Source organism: Sciurus carolinensis, chromosome 3, assembly GCF_902686445.1.
Source record: "Sciurus carolinensis chromosome 3, mSciCar1.2, whole genome shotgun sequence".
Classification (NCBI taxonomy): domain Eukaryota; kingdom Metazoa; phylum Chordata; class Mammalia; order Rodentia; family Sciuridae; genus Sciurus; species Sciurus carolinensis.
The window spans coordinates 79,536,067-79,562,891 of NC_062215.1; the positions used below are offsets into that span (position 1 = coordinate 79,536,067).

At 39.0% G+C, this 26,825-nt stretch overlaps 1 protein-coding gene across 4 annotated transcripts in view; it reads left to right on the plus strand.

The window, feature by feature from the left end:
* C3H2orf76 (chromosome 3 C2orf76 homolog) overlaps positions 1-17,851 on the plus strand; it is a 63,444-nt gene extending 45,593 nt beyond the window's left edge. For 2 of the 4 annotated variants that reach the window (XM_047545543.1, XM_047545545.1), the window contains exons 4-7: positions 1,078-1,128; positions 4,949-4,986; positions 9,000-9,081; positions 17,682-17,851. In XM_047545543.1, coding sequence (XP_047401499.1) covers positions 1,078-1,128; positions 4,949-4,986; positions 9,000-9,081; positions 17,682-17,758 — 248 coding nt within the window. In that variant the 3' untranslated portion in view covers positions 17,759-17,851. Of the gene's footprint in view, positions 1-1,077; positions 1,129-4,948; positions 4,987-8,999; positions 9,082-10,016; positions 10,064-17,681 lie in introns of those variants that run through there. The other 2 variants (XM_047545547.1, XM_047545546.1) reach the window with 2 other exon arrangements.
* Positions 17,852-26,825: the final 8,974 nt, after the last annotated feature.

Sequence of the window (26,825 nt, forward strand, 5' to 3'; positions counted from 1 at the left end):
AAGGACCATGATGGAAACTTTACCTCCTTCTGTTCCTATCTGGCCAGCGCATGGGGCTCCCACCACCTGCCTGCATATACAAGCAAACACCAGCATCTATTCTTATTTTACCTTCTTACTGCTTACTAAAAGTGGCTTACTAAAAATAATCTTCTCCTTGTAACTCTTTACCCTTGACATATTTTGAGGATCATATATTAATAGAGAGCTTCCTTTCTTTTTTTTCCCACAGTTGTTTGTGCATATTATAATTTATTTAAAGAGTACCTCATTGAAGGGCATTTGGAGTTTTCTAAGCATTTGCTACTGTGAACAATGCTGCAGTTGGATCCCTTGCTTATATTTCATTATCTCTATGATCAAATCCTTTTATCCTTTGTGTGTGTGTGTGTGTGTGTGTGTGTGTGTGGTGCTGGGGATTGAACCCACAACCTTGTGTACATGAGGCAAGCACTCTACCAAATGAGCTATATCCCAGCCCTGAACAACTCCTAAAAAAGTAGAATGGGCTAGACCAAGGAGTGTATACAGATGTAATTTTGATATATGTTACCAAATTACCCTCTGTAAGGGTTGTGTCATCAGATATTATTAGTTACATATGTGATATTTAGAATATGTTTTTGAAATAATATTCACTCTGTCTTCTTTAGTTTTCTTTGATGAATTAGAGGATTCATGTTGTAGGTTGTTGAATTTTGATAAGAGTATTAAGATTGTTCTAGATCATTGGTTCCCACTAGTGGCTGAAGATCCTCAAGGGGTTCTTGGGTTCACATGCTAAACAAACATCAACTGCCTCACAGATGTATTTTACAGGTTTTAAGGGTATATGGAGACTGTCACATTTACTAGTGTACTGAGCCTTCTAATAGTTGCTGTCTGAGTTCAGTTAGGAACTGCTCAGCAGCTTAGGGATGGTGCCATTGTCTTCCTTGGCTCTTGGATACTTTGATGCCATTTTATCTTTTGTCAGTTTTTTCAAAGTAACCTAGTCTGTGGATGTAGGAGAATAAAACCAAAAGACTATGTGTTCTGTTTGAATATTTTGTAATAAAAATCATCTTTCTTTTGTAGATGTCCCTTTGAGGACCAGCCTACCACCACCATTCAGAAATTATAAATATGGTAACTAATTTTTCTTATGCTTTAAAAATATATAGTAATATAATTTAACTTTAGTTTTTGGTTGACACAAATTCAAATTTGTTTTTCAAAAATTAATTTGTTATCTGCAAATAAAAACCAATTTGGAAGTTTATTTAGGAATATAAGAATCCTACAATGTTGTTAAGGTCAGTTGTAATTGTTTAGGGAAGTACTGTATTGGTGAAGAATAGCATGTTTTGCAAACTATGCTAAGAGGGGTTTCTTTGCCAGGCAATCAGAGAAGGAAAAATGAGGACTAAGCATTTAACATTTTAAATGTTATGTTGTAGTTTTATATGTTGCAACTGGTTATCTAAAAATATAGTAAGAAGCTGGGCATAATTGTTCATTATAAGTATGATATTCAGCAAACTTGAATTTGAGACTATATTGAAAGTTATGCACCTAATACATATTTCTGTTAATTGGTGCAGACATTTTAAAGTATAAATTTTTTATTACTTTAGATCATTTTTTGGAGTGGCTTTTCATTCTGTTCCCATTCAATAGGGCAACTCGTGACCTACAATCCTTTGAAATCACAATCTTCTCCGTGCGTCTGCATTTTAATATCCAGAGACTAATTGTGAGGTCATAAGGGGTAGTCAAGCAGAAGTTGAAGGCACTGAGTGGAAAGTACTTTGATTTATTGGCCCTAAGAATTTACATACTCAATATTGAATAAGAGAAAGGAATAAAAAGCATGATTAAGGTAAATATGAAACTTCTCAATTGTAGCTTTCATGGCTTTTGAAGTGTAATGCCCTGAAATATAACCTTAAACTTGAATCATCCTACAGATACCACTTCAAATTAGAAAAAGTTCCCTTTTTTCATGGTATGCGTTATCTATATGCAAACCTGTGTTCCATGCAAGTTATTTCAAAAGATAAATTTTAAATAATGAAAGCATCTGGGTATCTGAGTCGCTAAGCATCATTGGGGTAGATAATGTCCCTTTTCGCTTATTTCATCTCATTGATGCCTTTTCATCCTAGTGTTTCTATATATTCAGCTGAATTGGCAGAAAAATAAAACTAATACATTTGTCAGAGAAGAAATGACAGAACCACTCATGTTTCGATAAACTTCGGGTGGCTCTTTCTTTGAGTGTGGCTCTTTAACAATCTGCTGCTTTGTGTGGAGCAGGAAGGCTGGAGTGTGGCTTCTCACCTGTCATGGTATGCTGTGTGGCCTGTGGGAACAGAACACTGCGTCCGGTGTTGGGGAGCAGAAGGGTGCAGAGTCAGGTTGCAGTTTTGCTAGTTACTGTCTCTGTGCCCTTGGGCAAAAGGCTGTCTGTCTCGGCCACCCACTGCCTGAGATTTCTCACAGTCCCTCCTCCCATTTAATTGTCATCATCATCTATTATTGATTTAACCACTCATGCTACTTATTTTTAAATCCTTACTACCTAGAAATCATACATTTGGGCACACATTAATGTTGATTGATGTACAGTGTGGCTGCTCATCCCCGCCTGTTTCATGAGGCTGTGTGAAATTAAATTATGCATGTGCCAACTTGTTTAATGCCCCACAAACAAAAGATATTGTAAGATTCTTTTCCTCAAGGAATTAGCATTAAGAAAACAATGCCCACGGATGTTGTTTTTGTTAATATTGAGTCTAAAAAAATATTGAGTCTATTTTTTAAGAAGTCAAAACAAGTGAAGGAGATTATTCAACAAGGAAAGATACATTAATACAACACCCTTTGTTAGCTTGTCATTTTCCTTCCTTGTCCTCTTCGTGGGTCCTGCCAGTTTCTGTTGGGGAGAAAAATCTGGCAAAATTTCCCAGTCACAGCATTTCTTTTTCTATTAAAAAAAAAAAAAAAATGTAGACTTCTTATTGTGGGTTTGCTGGGCCTATTAGAGCAAAGTTATTTCAAATTTAAAGGCTTATTAGCAAAATATGTAGAATACAATTAATATTTATAAGGTCAGACTCTAGTTTTGCAGCTTGATTACAACAGACTTTAAGCCCCTTTTATTAAAAAAATTACTGTTGACTTCTCTAACTTGTCTCAAATAACAAACCAATACCTATTTATAGTGAGAAAAAGAATGTACTAGGCAACTCAGAATAATAGATAATCCAAGTCACATTTGTTTATTTTCTCATGTCCATAGTAAATTTATTTTTAGCATCTGTTTATTTACATTCCTAATGTGCATATTTTACTTAGGTTAAAGTTATTTTTATTTCTTAAGAATATAGTCCTAGGGTGCTGGTCTTGTTTAAAATTGCAATTAAAAAATTGCAATGGATAGTTGAAAATTGACTATTTAAAATAATGGGTAATGGAGAGTGCCAGTTCTTAACTAGGTGATTGGTACTCTATTCTTTCTTCAGAACTATAACAACATAGTTAAAAATCAGGTCTTTTAAAAAAAGAACCTTTTATTTCATATCACTATTGGAATTTCTTATTATAGCATTATTGATAGAAATGAATTTTAGTTTGAGAGTTTATTCAGATAAGTTATAATATAGTCAATAAATGGTTAAATAAAGCTGAGTGAAGAATTGGAAATTTTTGGAATTTGAATGTGTTGAATGACTATGTCTGCTATATAATTAGGGACTGATTGTCTTAGAGTTAGAATTTTACCCAAGTGTGAAGAAATTGCCTGTTGCAAAAGGACTTTGTGTCCTGACTTCAGTATAAACAGATTAAAGAATGAAATTGGGTTTGAATAAAACATACTGGACCATGTAAGCCTGTGCAGTGTTTGAAAACCAAGAAGCAGATCTTGGTATTCTTTAGTCATTAACAACCCTACTCAGATTACCAGTGATCCCAGGTAATGTTAGAAATCTGAGCCACACTTCTTCAGCATGGTCATTTAACCTCCTGCCGGTGTATCCACCCTGAGAGCTTAATAGTTTTTTAAACTGCCTTTATTAATATCTATCATTATTTTATATATAACATATAAATATAATTATATATAATATATAAAAATAAATATATGTAACTATAATATATAAATATATATCCAAACACATAAAATTAAATGTATAGATAAGATTATATATATATATATATATATATATATATATATATATATATATATAATTTTTTACATTACCTGCTAATCTTGTAATTTAATGACTAAAAAAACAAAATGGAGTAATGTGATTTGCTTGTCTTCTGTCCTAAGGAAAAATGTGTTGAGTCTGACACACAGTTGTGTGTCAGAGCCCAAGGCTTTAAAGTATCTGTGTCCTTTTTTTTTTTTTTTTTTTTTTTTTGGTGCTGGGGATTAAACCCAAGGGTACTTTACCATTAAGCTAGATTCCAAACTTTTTTATTTTTTATTTTGAGGCAGGATCTTGCTACATTGCTGAGGCTGGCCTCAAATTTGTGATCCTCCTTGCCTTAGCCTCCCAAGTCACTGAGATTATAGGCGTTTACCACCATACCTGACTTATCTGTGTACTTTTATCTTTGTGTGTGTGTGTGTGTGTGTGTGTGTGTGTGTGTGTGTTTCTGGTGCCAGGGATGGGACCCAGGGCCTCCTACATGCAGGGCTAGTGCTCTACCAATGAGCTGCACTCCCTTAATTTAAATTAAATTTTAAAATTTAATTTTAAATTTTATCTTTAATTTTAATGATTTGCAAAAGTAAATTTCCTTTTACTCTAGAACAGATTTTTAAGTGAATATGATCATAAAATTATAAAGAACTTAGAATTTCTCAATTTCATAGGTACTCATTTGTCTCACTACTAATTTCAGAAGAAATTTGAGCATAGTCTGTGTGAAGAGACAACTTGCTTTTTTCTTTCAGATAAACTGAAGATTATTCACCAAGCACATAAATCAAAGGTACGTTCCACATGTGCAGTATCTGACACTTAGCAGTAATCAGTATTAGTTGAATTGGTGAGTAAGTAAATGTACATGTAAGTGTTTTCCATCATAATAGCATTTTTTATAGGTTCTCTTTCTAGAGCTTTACTTTCCCATTAAAGAATTAAAAAAAAAAAAAAAACCTAAGTTTTCTACCTGCTCGTAGATCCTTTTGTTACTTATCTCCCACATATTTATATAAAATAAGCATAAAACAATAAAAAAATTCACACAAAAAAGTACATATAAGGAAGCCATTTATTATCTCTCGGTCTAGTCTCTTTGACTTTCTTAAGTTCGAGAAGAACTGGACCAGAGGCAGATCCAGACAGTCTGCTTGCCTTGGTGCTAGCTGTAAGAGAAGGCCCAGGACCGCGACTCACGGTACAGAGGGCACTGCGTGCAATTCTGAATCGTCTCCTTCAGCTGTTTGTTTATATGTGTACCATATGTACATCGCTCTTTTCTTGCTTTCTTAGAGTAATGTTTTATTAAGCCACAGTGAAAGGTTTGCTTCTCATTACAGAGTAGTCTTTTTTCTCAGTGGCCTTCTCTATGATGTTAACCATGAAAGGACAAGGGACCATATCTTATTCTGCACACCTCTTGTATCTCCAATACCGAGGGTGATGCCTGGTTCAGAGGAGTTTTTCCATAATAAGTTTTGGATGAAGTATTTATAAAATTCCTTTTTTTTTTTTTTCATTCCTTTTCTGGTCATAGATACACTCCATGACCTCAGGCAGTATTCAAAAAGATGTGTGCCACAGATCACAAAGAGGGGATGTCTGTTGCCTCTGGATTAGTAACTTTGTGGGATTTTTCTTTTGTGTGTTCAAATTTGATCATATCCATTATCAAATGCCTCAAAATATCATGCTCACAGGTGTTAGGGATGAAGTGTGGCATCTTCCTCTCTTTGGGGTACTAGAAAGTTCTGCCACTGTATCTGGCCACAGACTTCGTCCATTTTCCCTTCTCCAGGTCTGCAGTGTTTTCAACCTGGTTTCTAAAATGTAGAGAATAGGAAGTGTGTTTCTATTTTACATGGAAGAAAAAAATGTAAATATATTTAAAAAATATAAATAAAGCTGAAATGAAGCAATGTGTTTTTTGAAAAAGTTGGAAAGCAAAGTGAGTCTTATCATTCTTCATTCAGTGTTGCGTTTCTGTATTGTTGTCCTTGCTCATAAGCTCATGTTTCCTAGAACAAGGAATTGGCAAACTTCATTCTTTGTAATGAAGACCTCGTTCATCATGTTCAAATAATCAATATTATATGTAAAAATGATTTTTGGAAAATCAGGAGATTTTCCTCCTGTAGTTCGAAGGAAAGAAAGAAGTTTTATCTACACTTAAAATGCATGTTTCTCCCTGTCATGTTATATATAGTCTTCATCCCTCAGGATTGGTTCCAGTATACCTGTGGATACCAAAAGCCACAGATGCTCCAAGTTCCTTATAAAAGATGGTATAGCATTCATGTATAACCTGTGTGTGTTCTCCTGTACACTTTGAATCATTTCTAGTTTACTTACAATACTTAATAGTATGTAAATGCACTGTAGATGGTTGTTATGCTCTATTGTTTAGTGGTTAATGTCAAGAAAAAAGTATCTGTGTGTTCAGTATAGATGTAACCAGCATACACCAAAGCATGTGTTCAGTTTCCAGTTGGTTGACTTTGCAGATGACCAACCCTTCCTTCCATACAGAGAGCCAGCTATTGTTTCAAAATTAGAACTTGTTTTTTCAGTTGAACAAATAATTTATTTAAGGGTGGATTCCCCAAACAAATGAAGTCATTTAGAATGTTTCTGGACTCTGGCTTTATAAAACTTCATTTACCCATAATAATTCAAGTCCAGACTCTGTACCCTGGAGATGCTTCTTGAAGCTTCCAAGGGATGCTATCCATTTTTACCAATAGTTTTAAAACTTCAGAAAAGTTTCACCTACATGTTCTTACTGGTGCCTTATCTGACTGCAGGACATTTTTCTCATTTCCAAGTGATTGTTGTTCTTTCATCTTCTGTTCCTGTCTGCAGGGCCTATAGCATCTCTGGCCAAGCTAGTCCGTTTTCTAGGCCAGTTGGAATTTTAATCTCTTTCCTCAGCCAAAGGGAGAGACTTCCAACTATCACTTGGATCTTAATGAACTCATTCATACAAGGGTCTAGAGACTTTCCTAATTGCAATTACCAGGTGTCCTCAGAAGTTTCTTCTCATCACCACAGTAAGAAGGCTGTCTGGATCCCTGCTCACCTAAGCCTCCTGTTTAGACTATGAGCTAAGTGTCTTTGAATGAATCAACAGTAGAATGCAAATGATTATCATAATATGACTGTGTTGTGATTATCAAGAAATTCATAAAAATTGGTATATGTATATTATGAATTATAAACAGTGGGCTGTTTATATTATAGTGAGAATAATTTCTGCTAAAAGATTTGAAATAAAAACTTTATATCTTACATTTTGTGGGTTTGGAAAACAGATAGCTATCCTTGTTAAAGGAAGAAATCATGTCCTGGAATAAACTATAATAATAAATATACAAGATCTTTAAGAAGGAAATTTTTAAAATTATTGTGTTGTTGGGAATTGAACCCAGAGCATTATACATGCTAAGCAAGTGCTCTACCACTGAGCTACACCCCAAGTCCAGAAGAAAATTTAAAAATGCTACTGTCCTTTTCCACCCTCACTACATATATACTTGAAATATGAATCCAAACTCTGGGACTTACTATTCAGTCTCATTAAAGTAAGTGCCTCTTAAGGTCTATGCATTTTATTATGTTAAATTCCACTTCAGTTTAATAACAACAACAACAAAGTGAAATATGCAATGAGGAATCCAAAATAAGACTTATATAGAAATACTTAGGATATTTTGGATAGGAATGTATAATAGTATGAAGATGTCAATTCTTAATTTACAATTTTAATGACACTTCAATAAGGTAAAACAACAGTTGCATATGTATGTAAATTATAGAAGCTGATTATAAAGTTGGTAAGTAAAAATTAATAAGAATAGTCAGAAGAATTCTGAAAAAAAAAGTGATTAACCCTAATATATATTAAGACATTATTACAAAACTCTAATAATTAACTTGGTGTGAACTATCAGTTAAATGACACAGAATTAAAAATCCAGATATGGACTCAAATATACATAGAAATTTAGTGTATAGTAAATATGGCATTTCAAATCTATGGAGAAAAAGATGAAGGATTCAATAAATGGTATTGAAATAGCTGGGTTAACATCTAGAAGATTAGTTGAATTCATATCTTTTTCTTTAAGCCAAAATAAATCCCCTTGGGTTAATGACTTATGTAAAATTTAAACCCATAGACCAGGTTAGAGGAGAAACAGATTGAACCTGAGTTGATAATTTGTTCAAGTTGGGTGATAGTTATGGAGCAGCATTCAATATAGTATTTTGTGTATATCATATGTTTGAAATTCTCCACAATTAAAGGTTTAAAAATGAAATTCATAAAAAATATGAAGAAAACATGGAATTTAAAACATACTCTTGCAGTGAAGCAGGTCTTTCAAAGTGTTATGGAAACTGAGCAATCATAAAAGACTGACATTTTGTCATTCATTAACTTGTTCAATAAAAATAATTTAGCAGGAACTAAAGAGGAAGGTGCATTTCTCTTTCCCCTTTCTAGAGATGAAGAAACTGAACCTTAGGTTATGTAGTTTGTTGAGTACACACAGCTAGGTGCTGGGGGAGTCTGAATTTGAACCCGAATCTAACTGGAAAGCCAGAGCTATCACATTGTCTCTGCAGCACAGTGCACAGTGTGTGCACTTAGTAAGTCTGCATTGTGTATTTCTCATTGCCATCAAGGGAGTAGAATGTGACTTACTACTGTGACTCCAACTCCAGCTCCACCTCTTTGAGAAGTCTTGCTAAATGCAGAAGCCATATGAGTATTGATGAAATTCAGTTTTCCTTTCTTTTTAGACCAATGAACTGGTGTTGAGTTTGGAGGATGACGACAGACTCCTGCTGAAAGAAGACAGCACTCTGAAAGCAGCAGGGATCGGTGAGGAAGGGGCTGTGGTGTTGCTGAAGGGGCACTCACATTTCTGGCCTGTGCGGCCAAGACTGGCTGCATGTTTGATAACTCCCTGTGACGTGAATGCCCCTTGCTGCTCTTCCCACTCCCTGATCACTATTCAGAGGAGGAGGAGGAGAATGCCCTGCATTCTGATCATTTGACCGAGGGCAGTAGTTATCTCCTCACCAAATGTGCAGAATGCAAATAGTTCTTTCAGAAGGTTTGCTCAGAATCCTGCTGAGGGTCATTTTAAATGATTGACAGGTTATTAGTACCATGTCTACTTACTCTCATCAGTGTCATTTGAGCCGATGGTTTGCGAGAAATGGACATAGTAGAACTAATGTGGAATAATGAAATGAGATATTGTTTGTATAACATGCAGCGTGGTTTCTGATAGTCATCCAAGTCACTCAGGGCCGAGCAAGGCACAGAATTTTAAATAGGGACCTAGTATGTGCAGTTGAAGAATTGCCTGATTTAACTTTTCAACCTGGAATGTGCATGTAGTTCTGCTTTTGAAAATCTGTTATGTGACATATCTTGTGGCCATTAGATGTCACTGTTATTCTACTTACTCGGTCACCATAAGCTGATCTGGCAATAGAGGAGTGAAGATTATCAGGGAGCTCTGAGCAGGTGAAGGCATTGTGCCTCTGACACACCTCCATGGTCAGTGACCATGATGCAGTGTCACAAATAACACTTCCTTCAAAACATGCAAGGTGTGTTCCACACGGGGAAGTTAAGTCCACACTGGGAAGCTGCACATTTTTTTTGTTTTGTTTTGTTTTGTTTTTGTTCTGTTGCATTGCCTTTTTTTTTTTTTTTTTTTTTTTGACTGGGGATTGAACCTAGGGGTGCTTTACCATTTAGCTACAATCCCTGTCCTTTTAAAAATGTTTCTTATTTTGAAACAGGGTCTTGCTGAGACTGGCCTCAAACTTGAGATCCTCCTGCCTCAGCCTCCCAAGTTTCTGGAATTAAAGGTGTGCACCACCATGCCAAGCAGGAATTCACTTTTGAAATGATTCATGTGACTAATGTGAATTCCTGACATAGGTCTTTCTATTTAAATGGAATTTTAAATAGTAGGTTGTGAATCTTAGACTTGCTTTTGGTGTGTAAATCTACACTGTTTGCTAGGATTAGTGTCTTTCCATATTATGAATATGTAAGATGGATCATTATTTGAAAAACATTTATTTAACTGGCACTTTTTCTTCAAATGTTATTACATTATTGTGACAGGTGGCATCTGTGTTATTGAGACATGTGGCACCTGGGGTAGCCCTGCTTGTTTTTAAAGCATAGAGCTACATAATGAGTATAACAGGCTGGCATTGTTGTGGGAATTGGCAGATGGCTGTATGGAAAAGGTTGAGAAATGCAAAAACAAACCAAAAAGGCAAGAAAGGTAAGATTTTTACAAGATGATGCTCTTGACATCTCATATAAATGGGGAAATATTGAATTGGACAGAAAACTACATCAGGCCTATTGCCAAAGCATTCAGGAAAATAAATTTCAAAACCTTTATCTGTCTTTATTCCAAAATAAATTCTAGATGAATTAAATGTTATACTGTGAAAGTTAAGAAAACAAAAAATGTAGCTCCATGATATCCTAACTTGGAGGGAAAAGAACTGTCCAAAGGCCAAGGCCATAAAGGGGGAAAGCAATAGATTTGATCAAATAAAACCCCCAAATTATAAACCCTTAAAGGAGAAACAATGAACTATGAAAAATATGTGTAACATAAATGAAAGGTAAAGTTATTAACTAAACTTTTATAAAAAAAAAAGCTCTTGTATAGTAGTATGAAAAAGATGAAGAAATTCTGATAGAAGTAATGGCTAACATAGGAAAATCAGTTCTACCTTATTAGTAATGAGAGAAATTCACATTAAAATAGACCCTGCTTTTTAGCTTGGTCTAATGGTTAAGCATAACAGCCCAGAGCCAGCGTGTGTGGCATCAGCTTTTTACCATCTGGGTAACCTTGGTCAAGCAGTAGTTAGTAGAAGATCAGTAGTCATGAAAAAAAAAAAATAATGGAAGTATCCAAGGGAGCCCTTGGTATAGGGAAATGATATTCTCTGGCACCATTGTTGGGAATGTATATTGCTTCTAATGTTCTGTAGGTCAAGTTTAACATTCTCTTGTATTTGTTATTAAATCAGCACAGTAGGCATGTGCTGCTTCAGACGCTGAGGTTGTGGTCTACCTTCAGAGGGATGGTAGGGGTTTCTTTCACCTTCCCTGATTGTGAATCACTGACACAGGAATTTTTATGTTGCATGGAATCATGTGTAATACTGTTATCATCTGAAACTATATCTATGGACATGTTTGTATATGTATATGGAGAAAAGATCATATACCAAAATTATAGAAATGGTTTCTCAGGGTAGTAGCACTGCTAGTAAACTGAGTTTTTCCTTTTATCTCTGTATTATCTTATTATTGGTATTTACAAAAATTTCCACAGTTTGTAAGTATTCCTTATCATTAAGGAAACAATTTTTAAAAGAATAATAAATTCCTAAATCACTTGCTTTGTGACCTTTGGTAAGCCACTTGGCCTCTCTGAATTAAAATGCAATCTGTATAAATGTGAATGATGAAACCTTTCAGAAGTTTGTCAACAGGTTGAATAAAAGAATGAAGGTGTCCAGAACAAAGCATGTAAGAGGCCCTACAGAACACCTATTTTATTTGGAAACCATTTTGAAGATGGCAGTTGGCAAATATTTTGAATTTACTAGAATAGAGTTTGCCTCATTCTCATTTTTTTCAGACTAGCTTATGTAATGAACCATCTCTAAAAGTGAGAATCAAATCCCTCTTTTTGTCATTCTTGTTTTAAGGCCACATGACTTTGATCAGAACCAGATCCTTTTCATGGGTTTCTCCCCTTGTTTCAGGGTGGTTAGGGGAGCAGATTGCTCCGGACACCGGGATAGAGCAGTAGCCTTGGCCATGGGTGACTTCAGTCCCTGCGAGGAGTGATATCCTCCTTATCCTAGAGCAGTGTTACTGTCTTCTGGCAACAAGCCAAGTTTGACCCAGGGAAAGAAATGAGACTCCTCATAGAGCAACAGGAAATTCTAAGTAGGAGTTGAGTTGCAAAAAATGATAATTGAGGATCAGGCACAGTGGTGCACACCTGCAGTCACAGCTACTTGGGAAGCTGAGGCAGGAGGATCTCAAGTTCAAGGCCAGCCTGGGCAATTTACTGAGACCCTGTCAAAAAATGAAATTGAAAGGCCTGGGATGTATTTAGCTCAGTGGGAGAGCACTTGCCTAGCACTTGCCCTGGTTTTAATCCCTAGTACCACACCCAAAACACAAAGAAACAAAAACCATGATACTTGAAGTGTGTGATTTTTCTAGGGAATTTTCCCTTCCTCCGTGCCGTGTCTGATTAGGTTTCTAAGAGGTTTAAGAGAAAAATTTGAAGTCATTCCTCTTTCCCTTTTTACCACTTGATCTTGCTGGAGAGCTGTCATTCTGCTATCACAGCCAGTTGCCATGGGAATAATGCCAGTGTAACAAATTTATCATTATGACTCTTCTGCAGGAGTCATGAAAGGAAAAGAAAGGCTGGGAGGGGGAAATTAGGGGGAAAACTTGTTTGAAGATTCTTTCATCTGCCCTGCAGATCCCCATTGTATGTTCCACATCTTACATCGGTGCTGAAATAAATAAAAAAGATTTCCTTTGTGGAAGGAAAAGAGAAGAGAGTTTTAAGATGGAAAGATTTCTATCTTGTTTTTAACAATTGTTTATTCTAAGTAACAAATTGCTTGTAAGTTGGGAGAGGGTGGGTGATATTTTCTATTTCATTTTGCTGTGTCCTGCTACTCTTTATCTTTTGAGTCCACTCTGGTTAATGAGGAGGGCAGGGGCAGGGTATGAAAGATGGTGGAATGAGACAGACATCATTACCCGATGTACACGTATGATTACATGCATGGTGTGACTCTACATCATGTACGACCATAGAAACGAAAAGTTGTACCCCATTTGTGTACAATGAATCAAAATGCAATCTGTAAAAATAAAAAAGATTTTAATAAAAAAATTATTATTTAACACTTCCCAAATAAAAAGGTAAAAAAGCCTTAAATTTTTTTTCTTTTTAAAAAGAAAGAAAGAAATTGTGGCAGGGAAACTCTTCTAAAACCAGTTGTGTTTTATTGGAAATGTTTTAAAGCAAGTTACAGTAGGCCAAACCACAAGCACTTATTTGAGGAAAGAGTTGTTGTCAAGCCAACCTCCGTAATAATTCCAAAACTCCCTCGTGGTTTGTTTTCATTTTGCTTCTGTCATCTGTCCCCGACTAGAACCAGGTCCTGTGCATCACACCTCTGGTTATCTCCTATCTATGGCTAAAACAGGATTCTTTTCCTCCTGCTTCTTTATCAGGATGGTGTTTGATTTGTGTCTTTAAGGTTTGGGCCCTTTCCCACTCCTTTTCTGGGTGATCCTATCTTGGGCACCATGTTTCCTCTGACACAGCCCCAGGTGGCTCCCCTTCATGCTGACACTGTAACAGCGATGCCAGTGACTTCAGAACAAGGAGTCAGAACGCACTCCACAGATTGTTTTTCCCTGGCTTGTATTTATTTTTTGCATTTAAAAAAAAATTATCTTTGACAATATTATACATATTTGTGGTGAAAATGAATATTTTGATGCATATGCACAATGTGTAAGGATCAAATCAGGGTAATTAGCGTGTCTATCACAGCCAATATTTATACCGTCTTTGTGGGTAATGTTCAAAATCCTTTCTTCTGGCCATTTTGGAATATACAATAAATTATTGTTAACTGCTTTCACTGTACTATCCTTACCACCTTAGCACTTACTCCATTTATCTAACTAACCTTTAACCCATTGATCAGTCTCTCCCTAATTTATTTCCTTCCTGCCTCTGGTAACCCCAGTTTTACTCTCTAATTCTATATTCTAATTGTATTCTTTAGTTTCTGCATGTGAGTAAGAATATGCATTATTTGTCTTTCTGTTCCTGGCTTATTTCTCTTAACACATTGTCCTCCAGTTCCATCCCTATTGCCACAAATGACAGGATTTCACCCTTTTATGACTGCATAATATTCCACCGTATGTGTGATCCTTCTTCCCTTTTTACTTTTCTTTTGCCACTACAGTCAGGCAAGTCAGTTTTCACCATTGGTTTTCTTCAGTCTGTAGTTTGGAATCTCTTGCCAGTTGATTGTAAACATTTGAAGCAGATATGATAAGAACAGCACAGTAGTGGAGACCGCCTTACTGGATTGTGAGCTTTTGGGTGAAAACTTTGAAGTAGAACTCAACTCAGAGCACCCCTTTGATTATTTTGATTGGGGTTTTGGGAAGCCTGGAAGGATATGGTAGATTCCTAGAGCAGGAGAGATGGTGAAATTTTGTTTCAGATTTGGTCTCAGATTGCCCCACACTCACACCCTGACCTTTACAAATACACATACATATGTGTATATATGTGTGTGTGTGTGTGTGTGTGTGTGTGTACAATTGTGAAAAATCTGCAGTTATTGTCACATGGCAGCCTGTCCTGATCATACCACAAAGCCAGTGCACACATGTTGGTCTCCTTCCTCCTGTCCCAGGGGATGCCCCTTATGTCACTTTGGAGCCAACCAGCTTGAGGCTCAAAGTGCAAGCAACAAACCCTTGCTGGTAGATAAGCTAGTAGATAAGATCCTGAGATAGTTAAGGAGTTTAAAAACATTGCATTTAATTTATTTTGGGATTTCACACTTTAAGTTTTTTTTTTTCTTATTTTCAAGTCATCATTGCTATTTTCCTGTTAATGGGTATGTGTGTGTGTGTGTGTGTGTGTGTGTGTGTGTGTGTTTGTCAGCCTGCCTGCCTGTCTGATCCTTTAGGAAGCATTATAAAATTGTTAATTTTATAGCCAAAGTTCAAATGTCCTGACTTCTATTCATTTCATTAAACTAGAACATCAGCATTAAAATGATCCACAAATGTATTTGGAGGGCTCTGACTTGATTTCATTTGATAGTAAGACGAAGGGATGAAGTGGCAGCGTATTTATTGGATTTTAGATTGCACATTCATTTCAGATTCCCATGCCAAGGCACTCTGCACCTGACCGCCCTGCTGCCTGCAGCACATTTAATTTAAAACCAGGTGCCCGAGGGGACCGGCACATGCGAGACTTCCTGAGGGTTCTACCCCCACCATTTTTAAAGAAGCCATTTTGAGCAGAATTTGGGCAGCAGGAGTGTGAGGGGCAATGGTGAGAAGAGCGATCAGGTGAAGGTCTTGAAAATCAATCCTCTGTGACTTGTTTCCACTTAAACCGGCAAATTGATTTGCAGTATCAAGTTCATGGAAACATTCTCTAACATTTTCAACAGCTTTAGAGAGTTTTAAAAACATTACTACTTCTGTTTGAAGTCTACATTAATAAAGTTTTATATCCATTTCGATTTACTTTTGAATATTTAGAGAAACTCGGAATTTGTATGTTTTCCAATTAAAGGGTGAGCAAGATTTTTTTTTTAATCACCTTGAATTATTTGAGTTTAACCCATTTGTCAATCCAGCTTTCTTGAAAAGGAATGGACTCATATGAAAATAAAATCATTACCCTGGATGATTTCATTTCGAGCCTATGAGAGATGGCCTCAATACTTTATATAAATAACAAGTCGCTCTCTAAGTTAATTAGACTCATCGAAACAAAACTGCATTGTCAGTCTTTGCTTTCTGTCAGCTTATTCTGAACCTGCTCTCCCTGTACTGCAGATCTGCATGACATATTAGCTTCTCAAAAGGAGTACAGATAAATGTCAACTGCAGTAAGTGAAAATTGTAATTACAGGGAGCGTGGCTCGAGCCAAGTGCTGGCCAGGCAAAAACTGTGTAAAGTTCCATCTGTAAATAGCACATCACAGATAAAGCCTCACTCTGTGATCATCAGAAACAAGATTCCTCTTGCTCATTCTCCATTAGAAGGATGGTTAGAATCACTTCAAATGACCTAGGTCTACCTTGGAGCACACCCCCTTTCAAAAAGGAAACCCAAGCTGTATTTAAAAAGGATAGCTCTTTAAGTAACTTCTTTGAATATTGAATTTTCTGATGCCCTCTTTTCAATATGTTGCTGAGTCCAGGTGTGGAGCCTCTTACCCCTTCTTTTAAATGCTATTTCTTGTAAAACTGTCCTGCTCTGGGTTCCACCGTTTACAGCCCCTCCTGTTGGTTCTTAGTCTCTCTGTTGTGTCCCGGAACAGACTCATTGTATAAGAGCTTGCGATCTGATTTTCATCCACTCAGATTAAATTTAATCTTGAAGACATAGTAGGACCTGAGACCATCATTTTATTTTCTTCTCTGAGCATTTGTTTTCTGTACTGAGCACAGTAGCTTATGATGGAGAGATGCTGCATTTGATACTCTTGAAAATGGCAAAAACATTTTTAATGAGATGACATGCTAATCTCGTTAATTTCATCCTTTTGTGATAAATTCTAATGATGAGATTAGAGCTGTAAACCACAGACCAGTGGTAATCCGTGGCATCCTTCTTATCATTGTATTTATTTGGCTTGAAGAGTTTTACTTGCCTGTTTTTAGAGTATATGTTAATTGCATACTCAGTATTCATTACAAATAATCTCATCTGTGTTCTCCTCAAGATTCCAAAGGCCCTTTTGCTCTTTCAGTAAAAGCCAAGCAGACTGTATTAACTTCTGGTTTAATTTAAAAAACCAATGTGGAACTTGTTGGCGCAACACCTTAAAGAATCGCATGTTTAATAAATTGGAAGGCTTTCCATCAGATTTGTCTCCAGTCTGAATTAATAATGTTGCTGACTTATTGTTTTAGAAGACGGAGTCCTTGACCTGCTAGGTTGAAAGAATTGTGACTGCTCTGAACCTTTGTGGGTCCTTTAGCTGTGCCATATCCCCAGTGAATAATTAGAGGTATTTGAAGGTATTGCGGTAGAAGCCAATTTGTGTCTTTCACTTTGCATATTGTTGAAGCCTCATGAATTAATCATAAGCAGGGCAAAAAATTAACTTCTTCAGACACATATTTTGATGGGTCATGAGGGAGAATGTAAAGTGATCTGTAAAATATTCTACTGATCTTCTAACTATTAAATTATTATACCTACAGGCTAATTTCAGGGAGGGGAGAGAGTCCCTCCCCCCTCAGGAACTGAGTAACATATTGGAAAAAATATCAAGGTTTGTTATTTTCTAGGACGTAAAGACTATAAATAAACAATTTCATGATTTTCTGAAAATTCTTAATTCTTGTGTTAACCCTTGATTTTAATTTTGCAGGTTATTTTTCTTTTTATTTTTAAATTATTTGATTTTTAGATTCTTACAACTGCACCTAAAACTTCTTGCTGAGTTGGTAAAATGTATTGTGCCACACAGCGACTGATATTTTTCATTTCAGGCATCTGAAACTATTCCAAAATGCCAAACCCAGGTAATGCGGATTTCCATACTTGTTTAAAATTTAGTTTTACATTAAAATCTGTTTTCCATTTTCTGTTTTTCTTTTTTCAGCCAGTGAAACAGAAATTGCATTCTTCTGTGAAGAAGATTATAAGAACTACAAAGCTAATCCCGTTTCATCCTGGTGAAAACGGCCCGCCTCGGGGCTTCCTCTTTGCATACCTGTATTAAGCTCTTTATTCCACTAGTGAGTTTTTGAAATTGACAAATAAATCTTTAAAAATTAATCCCAGTCTCTGCCGTTTGAACTAAAATTTGGTGGTTTCTCTGTCTTTAGCCAGGCTGGACTGACTGACTGACTTCCTTCCTTCCTTCCTTCTTTCTTTTGATAATATATCATGAGAAAAACATTTGATTTTTTTTAAGTGAAAAAATCGTTATTGAATTAGGGATTCTTTTAGTGGCTTGCATGTTGGATCCTTTCAAAAGAGGTCAAGGTCATACTGTTTATTTTAAAATCCGCATGGTTTCTGACCAGCATGGCTCTCACTGTCTTTGGCTGCCAGAGATTATAAGAGGCTCTTAGGACTGCGGTGCCATCTTTTAGCTCAGGGAGTGAGTGATGCTCCCACCAGATGTGACACTGAATGGTGTTTACATGAGGGAGGTCTTATGATGTAAGAGGGTCACTTCCCATTTTTAGTTATCCTATTAGTCAGCTTTTGTTGCTGTCACTAAAATACCTGATGAGAACAACTTAGAGGAGAAAAAGTTGGGGCTCACGGTTTCAGAGGTGTTGTCCATGGTTGGCAGACTCCACAGCTGGACTTGAGGTGAAGCAGAACAGCAGGGTGGAGGAGTGTGGTGGAGGAAAGCTGCCCAGCTCATAGCCACCTGGAAGCAGAGGGAGTGAGGTGCCAGAGAGAAAATGTAATTTCCAAGGGCTTGCCCGCAGTGACCTGCTTCCTCCAGTCACCCCACCTGCATACAGTTACCTCCCTGTACAGACATCCTTTCAAATGATTAATCCATCAAGTAGATTAAACCACTGGTTCAGTTACAGCTCTACAATCTAATCATTTCACTTCCAAATATTATGAACATTCCTGCATTATCTAACATGAGCTTTTGGGGAGCACCTCATATCTAAACCATAACAATGATCTAGGCCTGTATGAATAACATTGCTGAAAAAGAATTTTTCTTCTGAACTGTGTTTCCTGACTTTTATTGTAGCAAACTCTAATTCAGCCAAACTCAATTTGTTTAGAGAGAGGGGGTAGTCAGCTATTTGTACTTCTGAAAGAAAAGTGTTCATGAACAAGCCTACATCCTGGAAGATACATTCTTTCAAAATAATACAATACTTTTGGTTCTTGAGTGACTGATGACAGGGACAGTGTCTGAGCAGTAGTAGTTCCATGGGGACCTCTCAGCCAGCATGTGTCTCATGGGAACTCCTGGAGAGATTGGTTGGTTCTGAAAATTGCCCCTTTTCCCTCTGAGTTGCCAGTAGGGAGCTAGGCCTTTCAAATGATGCAGAGGACTTGGAACTTTATCTAATAGGTAGCTGGGAGCCGATGGCAAGATTTAAACAGCAAATTACATGATTCAGTTTTTATTTCTATAAAATGAGTTTGGGGCTGGTCATGGTGGTATCTGCCTGCCTGTTGTCTCAGCTACGAGGGAAGCTAAGGCAGGAGGATTGCAAGTTCAAGATCAGCTGGGCACCTTAGCGAGACCCTATCTCAAAATAAAAAATAAAAAGGACTGGGAATGTAACTCAGAGGCAAAGTACCATTGGGTTCAATTCTAATACTGGGGATGGTCGGGGAGTGAGCTTTGGTGGCAGTGTCCAGGTGGTGGAAAGACTAGAAGACAGTTGTCATAGACAAAGGTGAAGACTGGAGGGTCTGGACTGGGGCTCGGACAGAGGACAAGTTGAGGATTGGAGATGATTGTGAGAGTGCTCACATTGGATCGTGCATGAGACAGCAAACGTGGAAGTTAAGTACTTAGCATGTTAACTATTCCTTTAACTTTAGCCACAGCTCTCCAAAAGTGGTAGTAGGGTGTCTATTTATAGATGAGGAAATTGGGAATGGGCAGGACTGGAGCCAAGTCTGCCTTAGAATTCTGACCTTGCCCATTCTGGCCCATGGCCTGGACACCAGGTAGAATGTTTGGGAGTTGGTGAATTCCTGCCTGTGGACAGTGGGGAGGGAGGAGTGCAGACAGGGACTTGCTGGAGTGAGTGACTGGATTAATGGTGACAGAATTAACCCAGACAGGAACTCAGTAAGTCGAACAAGTTTAAATATATTGTTTGTTCATTTTGCAGATATTTAGTTTACATATAGACTTTTTACTTTTTATGTGGCACTAAGCATATCTTTACCTGTTATTTTCTTTCCAAGAAATAATGCAAAGATTTGTGTGTGTGTGTGGTGTGTGTGTGTATAAACAATCTTTTTGTGTGTATTTTCCTTATTATAAAAGATATATATGGACTGTTTTTACTTGTAAACAGACTTAAAATATGACTAAAAGGACTTTTATCAAGAATGGAAGACTGGTTCAATATTAGAAAACCTATCTATGTAATTTACAAAATTTATAAATTAAAGGAAAAAAATAATTGGGCTTATCTTCATAGATGCCAAAAAGCATTTAATGATATTTATCTCCATGCATGAATACAAATTAACAATGGATAGAAATGCCTTTAACTTGATCAAGGTTATGCATAGAAAACTTACTTAATGGAAAAGTGGTTAAACAAATCTATAAATACAAATAGGACAGGGTGACCAGTACTGCTGATGTTACTCAGTGCTGTTCTGTGGGTCTCCCTATAGCCCCGCAATAAGGAAAGAAAATACAATAAGGAAAGTAATAAGAACCACAGCTATGGGAAAGGAGGAGACAAAACAATCATTTGCAGACAAGATGATTGCAAGAGAATCAAGTGACAAGTTATTAGAACTTGGAGACTTCAGGAGTACTAGATAATGAACCTCAAATGAATTGTTCGCAAAAGCTATCAAGTGTTATTAGAGGTCTATAAAAGACCTAAATAAAGAGAGAGGATTATGTATTCATAAATGGAAGATATAAAGATATAGAATTGTACCTAATCCACAAGTTAGTGCAATCTTAATCAAAATCCCAAAGGAACTTTATCATGGAATTTGACAAATGGACTTGAGAATTCATTTGGAAAAGTAAATGTGCAAGAATAACCAAGATCAATTTGGACAAACAAAAAAGCAGGGTGGGGTGGGGTGTTGCTTAACAGGGGTCAAAATATATTTTGAAGTTGTAGCAATCCAAAGAGCTTGGTGATGATACAGAAACAGACAAAAGATCAATGGAATAGAAACTGACCACTGTGTATGGAAACAATAAATAATAAGGGTAGCATTTGTAATCAGTGGAGAAAAGAAAAGCACTGGGCACACAGCGAGGCTTCAGGACGGTGATAAAGGGCCCCACTTCACATCATTCCTTAACATTTCAGAGAGATTAAATAAACAGGAAAAAACAATGAGCTTATTACAATATAGATCATGTTTAAAACCTTGGGATAAAGAAAGCCTTCTCAAAACACAAGATGTGAGTGCTGTAATTTGCCATATTTGAAAAACTAGATTAAAAAGTCATAAAGGCTGAAAGACAAGACTTGGAGAAACTACTCACATATACGACAAAGGATCGATTTCTGGATTATATTAAGAACTCTGACAAATCAGTGGAAGATGGTCAAACATACAACAGAAGAAGGACTGCATTTCACAAAGAAATCCATATGAAAGGAAACAGACATGGCTTACCAACATATGAAACCATGCACATCCTGTTTTTCCAGGAAATTCAAATTGAAGTGCAGGGTACCATTTTTTAATTATCAGATTGGCAAAAAGTGAAGGGTTTGGCAACAAGCGTCAGCAGTGCTGTACCTGCGCTGCTGGCGGAGCACAAACACGGTCACTTAGGAAAGCAAGTTGGCGTGCTATCCACTGAAATAGCAAGTGTGTGTTCCATTGACCCAGCAGTTCCAGTTCTTAGGATTTATTCCAAAGAAACCTCATGCCTGCCGGAGGAGGCGTTTTATAAGGAAACTCACTGAAGTGTTAAAATAGAAAAACATCAAGACAACCTAGATGATATTACTAAGAGAAGCTAAATAAACTCTGGTATGTCTATGTTCTGGATTTCCAATTTAAAATAATGAGGGACATCCTATCATTCATTGTCATGGACTTTGGGACATATTGATAGATGAAATGACAGAGTGACTCATAAAATGTGATGTCACTATTGAAAAGAAAGCACAGAATGGTAAATATGTGCAGATAGAAATTACGTTGTTATGGTCGGAATGTGAAGTTAGGGTGGAAAGTTGGTTCTCTATGAGGATGAGCCCTTTCTAGATCCTGAATTTGCCAGTGACTTCATCTTAGACTTTCCATCCTCCAGAACTGTGGGAAATAAGTGTCTGTGGTTTATAAACCATCCAGTCTATGATATTTTGCTTGCAGCCAGAATAGACTCAGACATGTGAGCATGAATACACACAGTGAAATACGTGTCCACACAAGGACGCACACCAGGCTGATGACACTGATTCCTCTAGGGAGGTGAGATGGTAGAAAGCCTCGTCTATAATGTTTGACTTTACCAGAATGCATTTGTATCCAAAATTTATAAAAACAAACTGATATGTGTGTAGAAATCAAAAGAAGCAGGAAAAAAACCCCATCAGGTAATTGCCGTGAACATTTTGGCATATTTTCATCTAGATTGTTCTCTGCATTTTTAGTGTTTCTGATCTTTTTGATATTTTAAGTAGTAGTTTCTTGTTCAAAATAACTAACTTGGAGGTGGAAAAAGTAAAAATCCTTTCTTTAAAGGTCATTCTATTCCATAACTTGATGTACATACTTTCAGATTTTTTTCTCCATATATATTATTATTTAGATACATAGGCATGAACTAGGTATGGTGCTGCACACCTGTACCACCAGTTCTTGGGAGTCTGAGGCAAGAGGATCACTTGAACCCAAGAGTTCAAGACCAGCCTGGGCAATGTAAAGAGACCTCTACTCAAACAAAAACAAAAACAAGCCTCTCTCTGTGGATATAAAGGATCGTCATAATCTTAAATGTGCAACGTCTAGTTTTTTTCCAGTTGCCATTGTGTGCCACTGCACTGTTCACTGAGTTCTTGCATAGACCTGTGGTGAGCCCTGGGGAAGCTTGGATTCCCCGTGGAGAAGACCAGGGCCACTTAGTGAGTTTGGGGATCAAATGAGGCATTGCCTGCGAGGCACCTGATAGACAGGCCTGGCACAGAGTGAGCACTCCTTACCTGTCTTGTGGTGCTAACAGAGAGCAGGGCAGTGTGCAGCATCCACATCGCTTCTGAGCACAGAACTCTGACCCTCACCAACGTTAAATCTCTGGCCCAAGGCCTGACATCTCTAAGTCAGAGAACAGGTTTCTTTCTGCTGAACTTCACTTTCTGCCACTCTTTGAAAACATGGGGTAGGGGGATTGGAGAAGCATGGTAGGAAGGTTTTCATCCACAGACCAAGAGACAGTTCCCCATTTGTGTGGTCTGGCACCTTTGCATGCATCTTTGTGCTTCTCGATTGCAGAAAACCTGTGCTGTCTTCCTGTGCCAAAGGAAGGTGCAGGCCCCGGCCCACTATCCAGGCGAAGGAATTTCCCTGCTGTGGCAAGTGTGCTTTCTTCCCACTCCAGACACAGGCAGGAGGAGGAGGAGGTCTGCCCCCATATGGGACACCCAGAGAAGTGGCTTGGCCTGGACCCCTTTGGAAAATGCCTGCTGATTGCTGAGGACAGGAAAGAGGGAGGAGTGGAGCTTCCTCATTTTTGCTAGTGCATGTGCTTGTGTGTGTGTGTGTGTGTGTGAGCGAGAGAGAGAGAGAGAGAGAGAGAGAGAGAGAGAGAGAGATTTTGGGATCTGGGATTGCTGGACCACTTCTTTTTTTAGGGGAGGGGGTATCAGGGATTGAACTCGGGCACTCAACCACTGAGCCACATCCCTAGATCTATTTTGCATTTCATTTAGACACAGGATCTTACTGAGTTGCTTAGCACCTCGCTAAGTTGCTGAGACTGAGCTTTGAACTTGGGATCCTCCTGCCTCAGCCTCCTGAGCCGCTGGGATTACAGGGGTGCCCTACTGCAACTGGCTTGGACCACTTCTTTAGTGGGCGGAGGGATCCAAGTATAGCAGTGTCCCAAGAACTGGACTCATCTTTTCATCCCCATGTGTGCACACGTGTGTTGGAGAAGAGCTCTGATTACCGGTTGCTCAGGAGCTTTGCCTTATTTTACTCTTAGAAACTCTCCTGATTAATCAAACTCCCAAAGGTACTGAATGGGTTTGAGGTTAATGTCCTGAACTCCACCATCCAGACAGGGGTTTGGGGGCTCTGCAAAATACTCTGGAAGGTACCCATGTCTCAAGGTGACCCCACAGCATGAAACCCTCTCTGTGCTTCCAGCGTTTCCAGTGGTGTGGGTGTGGAGGAGGAGGGCACAGCCTTGTCGTTTCTTTCCATCAAAGAAGACACATTTATTCAATGAATCAGAACAGAGACCCATTCCTCCCATCCCCAAATGTGCATTTTGGGTTAGAATATGAACATATGAGTTTAGATAATGGCCTTTGGAGACTCATTTTTTGATCATTACTCAGTGAGAGGATCGTATAATGTGTAATGACTTAAAAGAAACATCCAGGACGTGTGTCATGCTGTTGTACAATGTGGTTTTTTAAAGGGCAGCCACCCTTCTCTGTCCCATGCTTGTGTCACTCCCCATGAGTATTCAGTAAACAATGTCATTCATAGGCTGCAAGATTTAAGTTAGAGAAAATCCATCTCAGGTCCCCAATGATGTCATGGGACTCTTTTGAAATAAGTAGAGACAGCCTGGGGAGTCCCACCTTAGAGACTCACGCTTTTTTTTTTTTTTTTTTTTTTTCCTGCTAAAACTCACACTTTTGATTTTGGCCTTCTTCCTGCTAAGTTCAATACACAGGGGAAACACCACCACTGGTAATGATGTTCTGTGATCAATCAAATCCAGTCAATCACAGCAGGGACCAGAGCACTCTTAAGCCTCTGATTTTTTAATATTATTTTTTAGAAGTGAAGATTGAACACAGGCAAGCTCTACCACTGAGCTATATCCCCAACTCTTTTTATTTACTTATTTTTTGAATTTTGAAACAGGGTTTCTCACTCAGTTGCCCAGGCTGGCCTCAAACTTGAAATCCTCCTGCCTCAGCCTCCTGAGTCACTGGGATTACAGGTGTGAGCCACCACACCTGGCAAAGGCTCTGATTCTTTCATAGGGCTAAGGCATGTGGCAGGGATGAAGACTGGGTGGGCTTCTTCCCCTCCATTTCTGTCTTGATGGGGCAGTGGGGATCGTGTTCAATTGTTTGGCTGAAATCAGCCGCCTCACCTGATTTCCTGATCTTGCCCTTCTCCTGCTCTGAGGCTGGCACTGAGCCTCAGGCCTTCATGCCACATCCGTCGCCCCACCTCCCAGGCCACACTGTTGTGGGTGCTCCAGCACCTCCCTCCGCCTGGATGATGGTTCTGTCACTTTCTCCAACAGGACTCCTGTTGTGATTCAGGCTGGACACAGGTCTTATTGTATCTTGGGGCCTCTGGGGTCACTCACAGCTCTATTGCTACATTCTGTCTCCCCTGTCTCGGCCATCTGCTCCCTGGGTTCCACCTTAGGCACAGTCCCTCGTCGACCACACCCTCCTCCCATTATGGCCTCGGCAGGGGGCCTCCTCCCACCACCTCGGCCTTCCCCTTCCTCCGCCTCGGGCCCTCCTCCAGCAGTCCTTCCACCCCAGCGGGCCACCTGCAGTTCATGCCTCCTGCCCTCCTCAGCTCTTCCCCTAGCCTGAGACTCTGGTCCTTTCGCATTGCTTTGTGTAGACCCTCACTTCCAGGGTCCCCTCTGCTGCTCTCCACCTTCCTCAGCCTGCATAGCTGCACATGGCTGGAGAAGGACACGTGGGCTGGCCACGGTGCTGAAGTGGTGCTATGAATCTCAGCCACTAAGCCCCAGGGGGTTCCTGGTGCTGCGCTGTGGCTCTGTCCTCCCCTGGTTCTGTGTCTCCGTCCTGGGTTCTCCGGGGCCCTCGTCCAATCGCCCTCTGCTTCTCAGTCTGAGCTGCCACTCTCGCTTCCTAGTTCACTGGGAATGGAGGGGCCACGCTCCTACTCCACCACCGTGTCCGCTTCTGCGGAGGCCCCTGTGCGCCCTGCCTTCCTCCGGGTGCCACAGGGTGAACCGGTGGCGGTGGCGGTTGTTTCTAAATCTAGCCTTGGTGTGCGCACGCAGGCCAGGGCTCTCGGATGCGCAAGAGCAGCACTGCAGCACCCGCCCTCTCCTGCCTCCCGGGGCTTCCCCCCCACCCCCCGCAGCCTGCGCGCGCACATACACAGCAGGTGCCCCGCTGCCCCCGCAAAGTTCCTTAGCAGAGTTACCCTCACACTCTTTTCTCCATTTTCTCCTCCAGTGATCTCTTGAACTCTCCCATTTGGGCTTCCATCAGCTCTCTACAAAGTCGCCCGTGTATCTAGTTGTTACTCAAAGATGTGAGAATACACGAGGCCATCTAAGGGCTCAATGCAACTAAAGAAGTCGGAGGACCTAGGGGTGGTCCGATGTTTAAAAGTTAAGGAGACCAGGAAGAACCTGCTTCAAGTCCTTCACCCACGAGCAGCTCTTGACTCAGAATCAGTGGACACTCTTTGCTGTGCCAAAAGTTTATGTGTTGGAAACTTAATCCCCAAGGTCATCATGTTGATGGTTTTTGGAGGTGGGGTCTTTAGGAGGTCACCAGGTTTAGATGGGATCATGAGGGTGTGCCCCATGATGGCATTAACGGCTTTCTCAGAGGAAGAGAGACCTTGGCTAGCACACTTTCTCTGTCTTGCTGTGTGCTGCCCTCTGCCATGTTATGATGCAGCAAGATGGCCCTCACCAGGTGCCACGCAGACTCTGGGGTCATATTCTTGGACTAGCCATCTTCAGAACTATGAGCCAAATAAACCTTTATTCTTTGTAAATTACCAATTCTCAGGTATTTTGTTATAGTCACAGAAAATGAACCAAGATACCCTTCATCTTGCAAGGACTTTCTTCACTTGTCTTCACTGGCCACTCCTCATTTCCCCTGCAGGTTCTTCC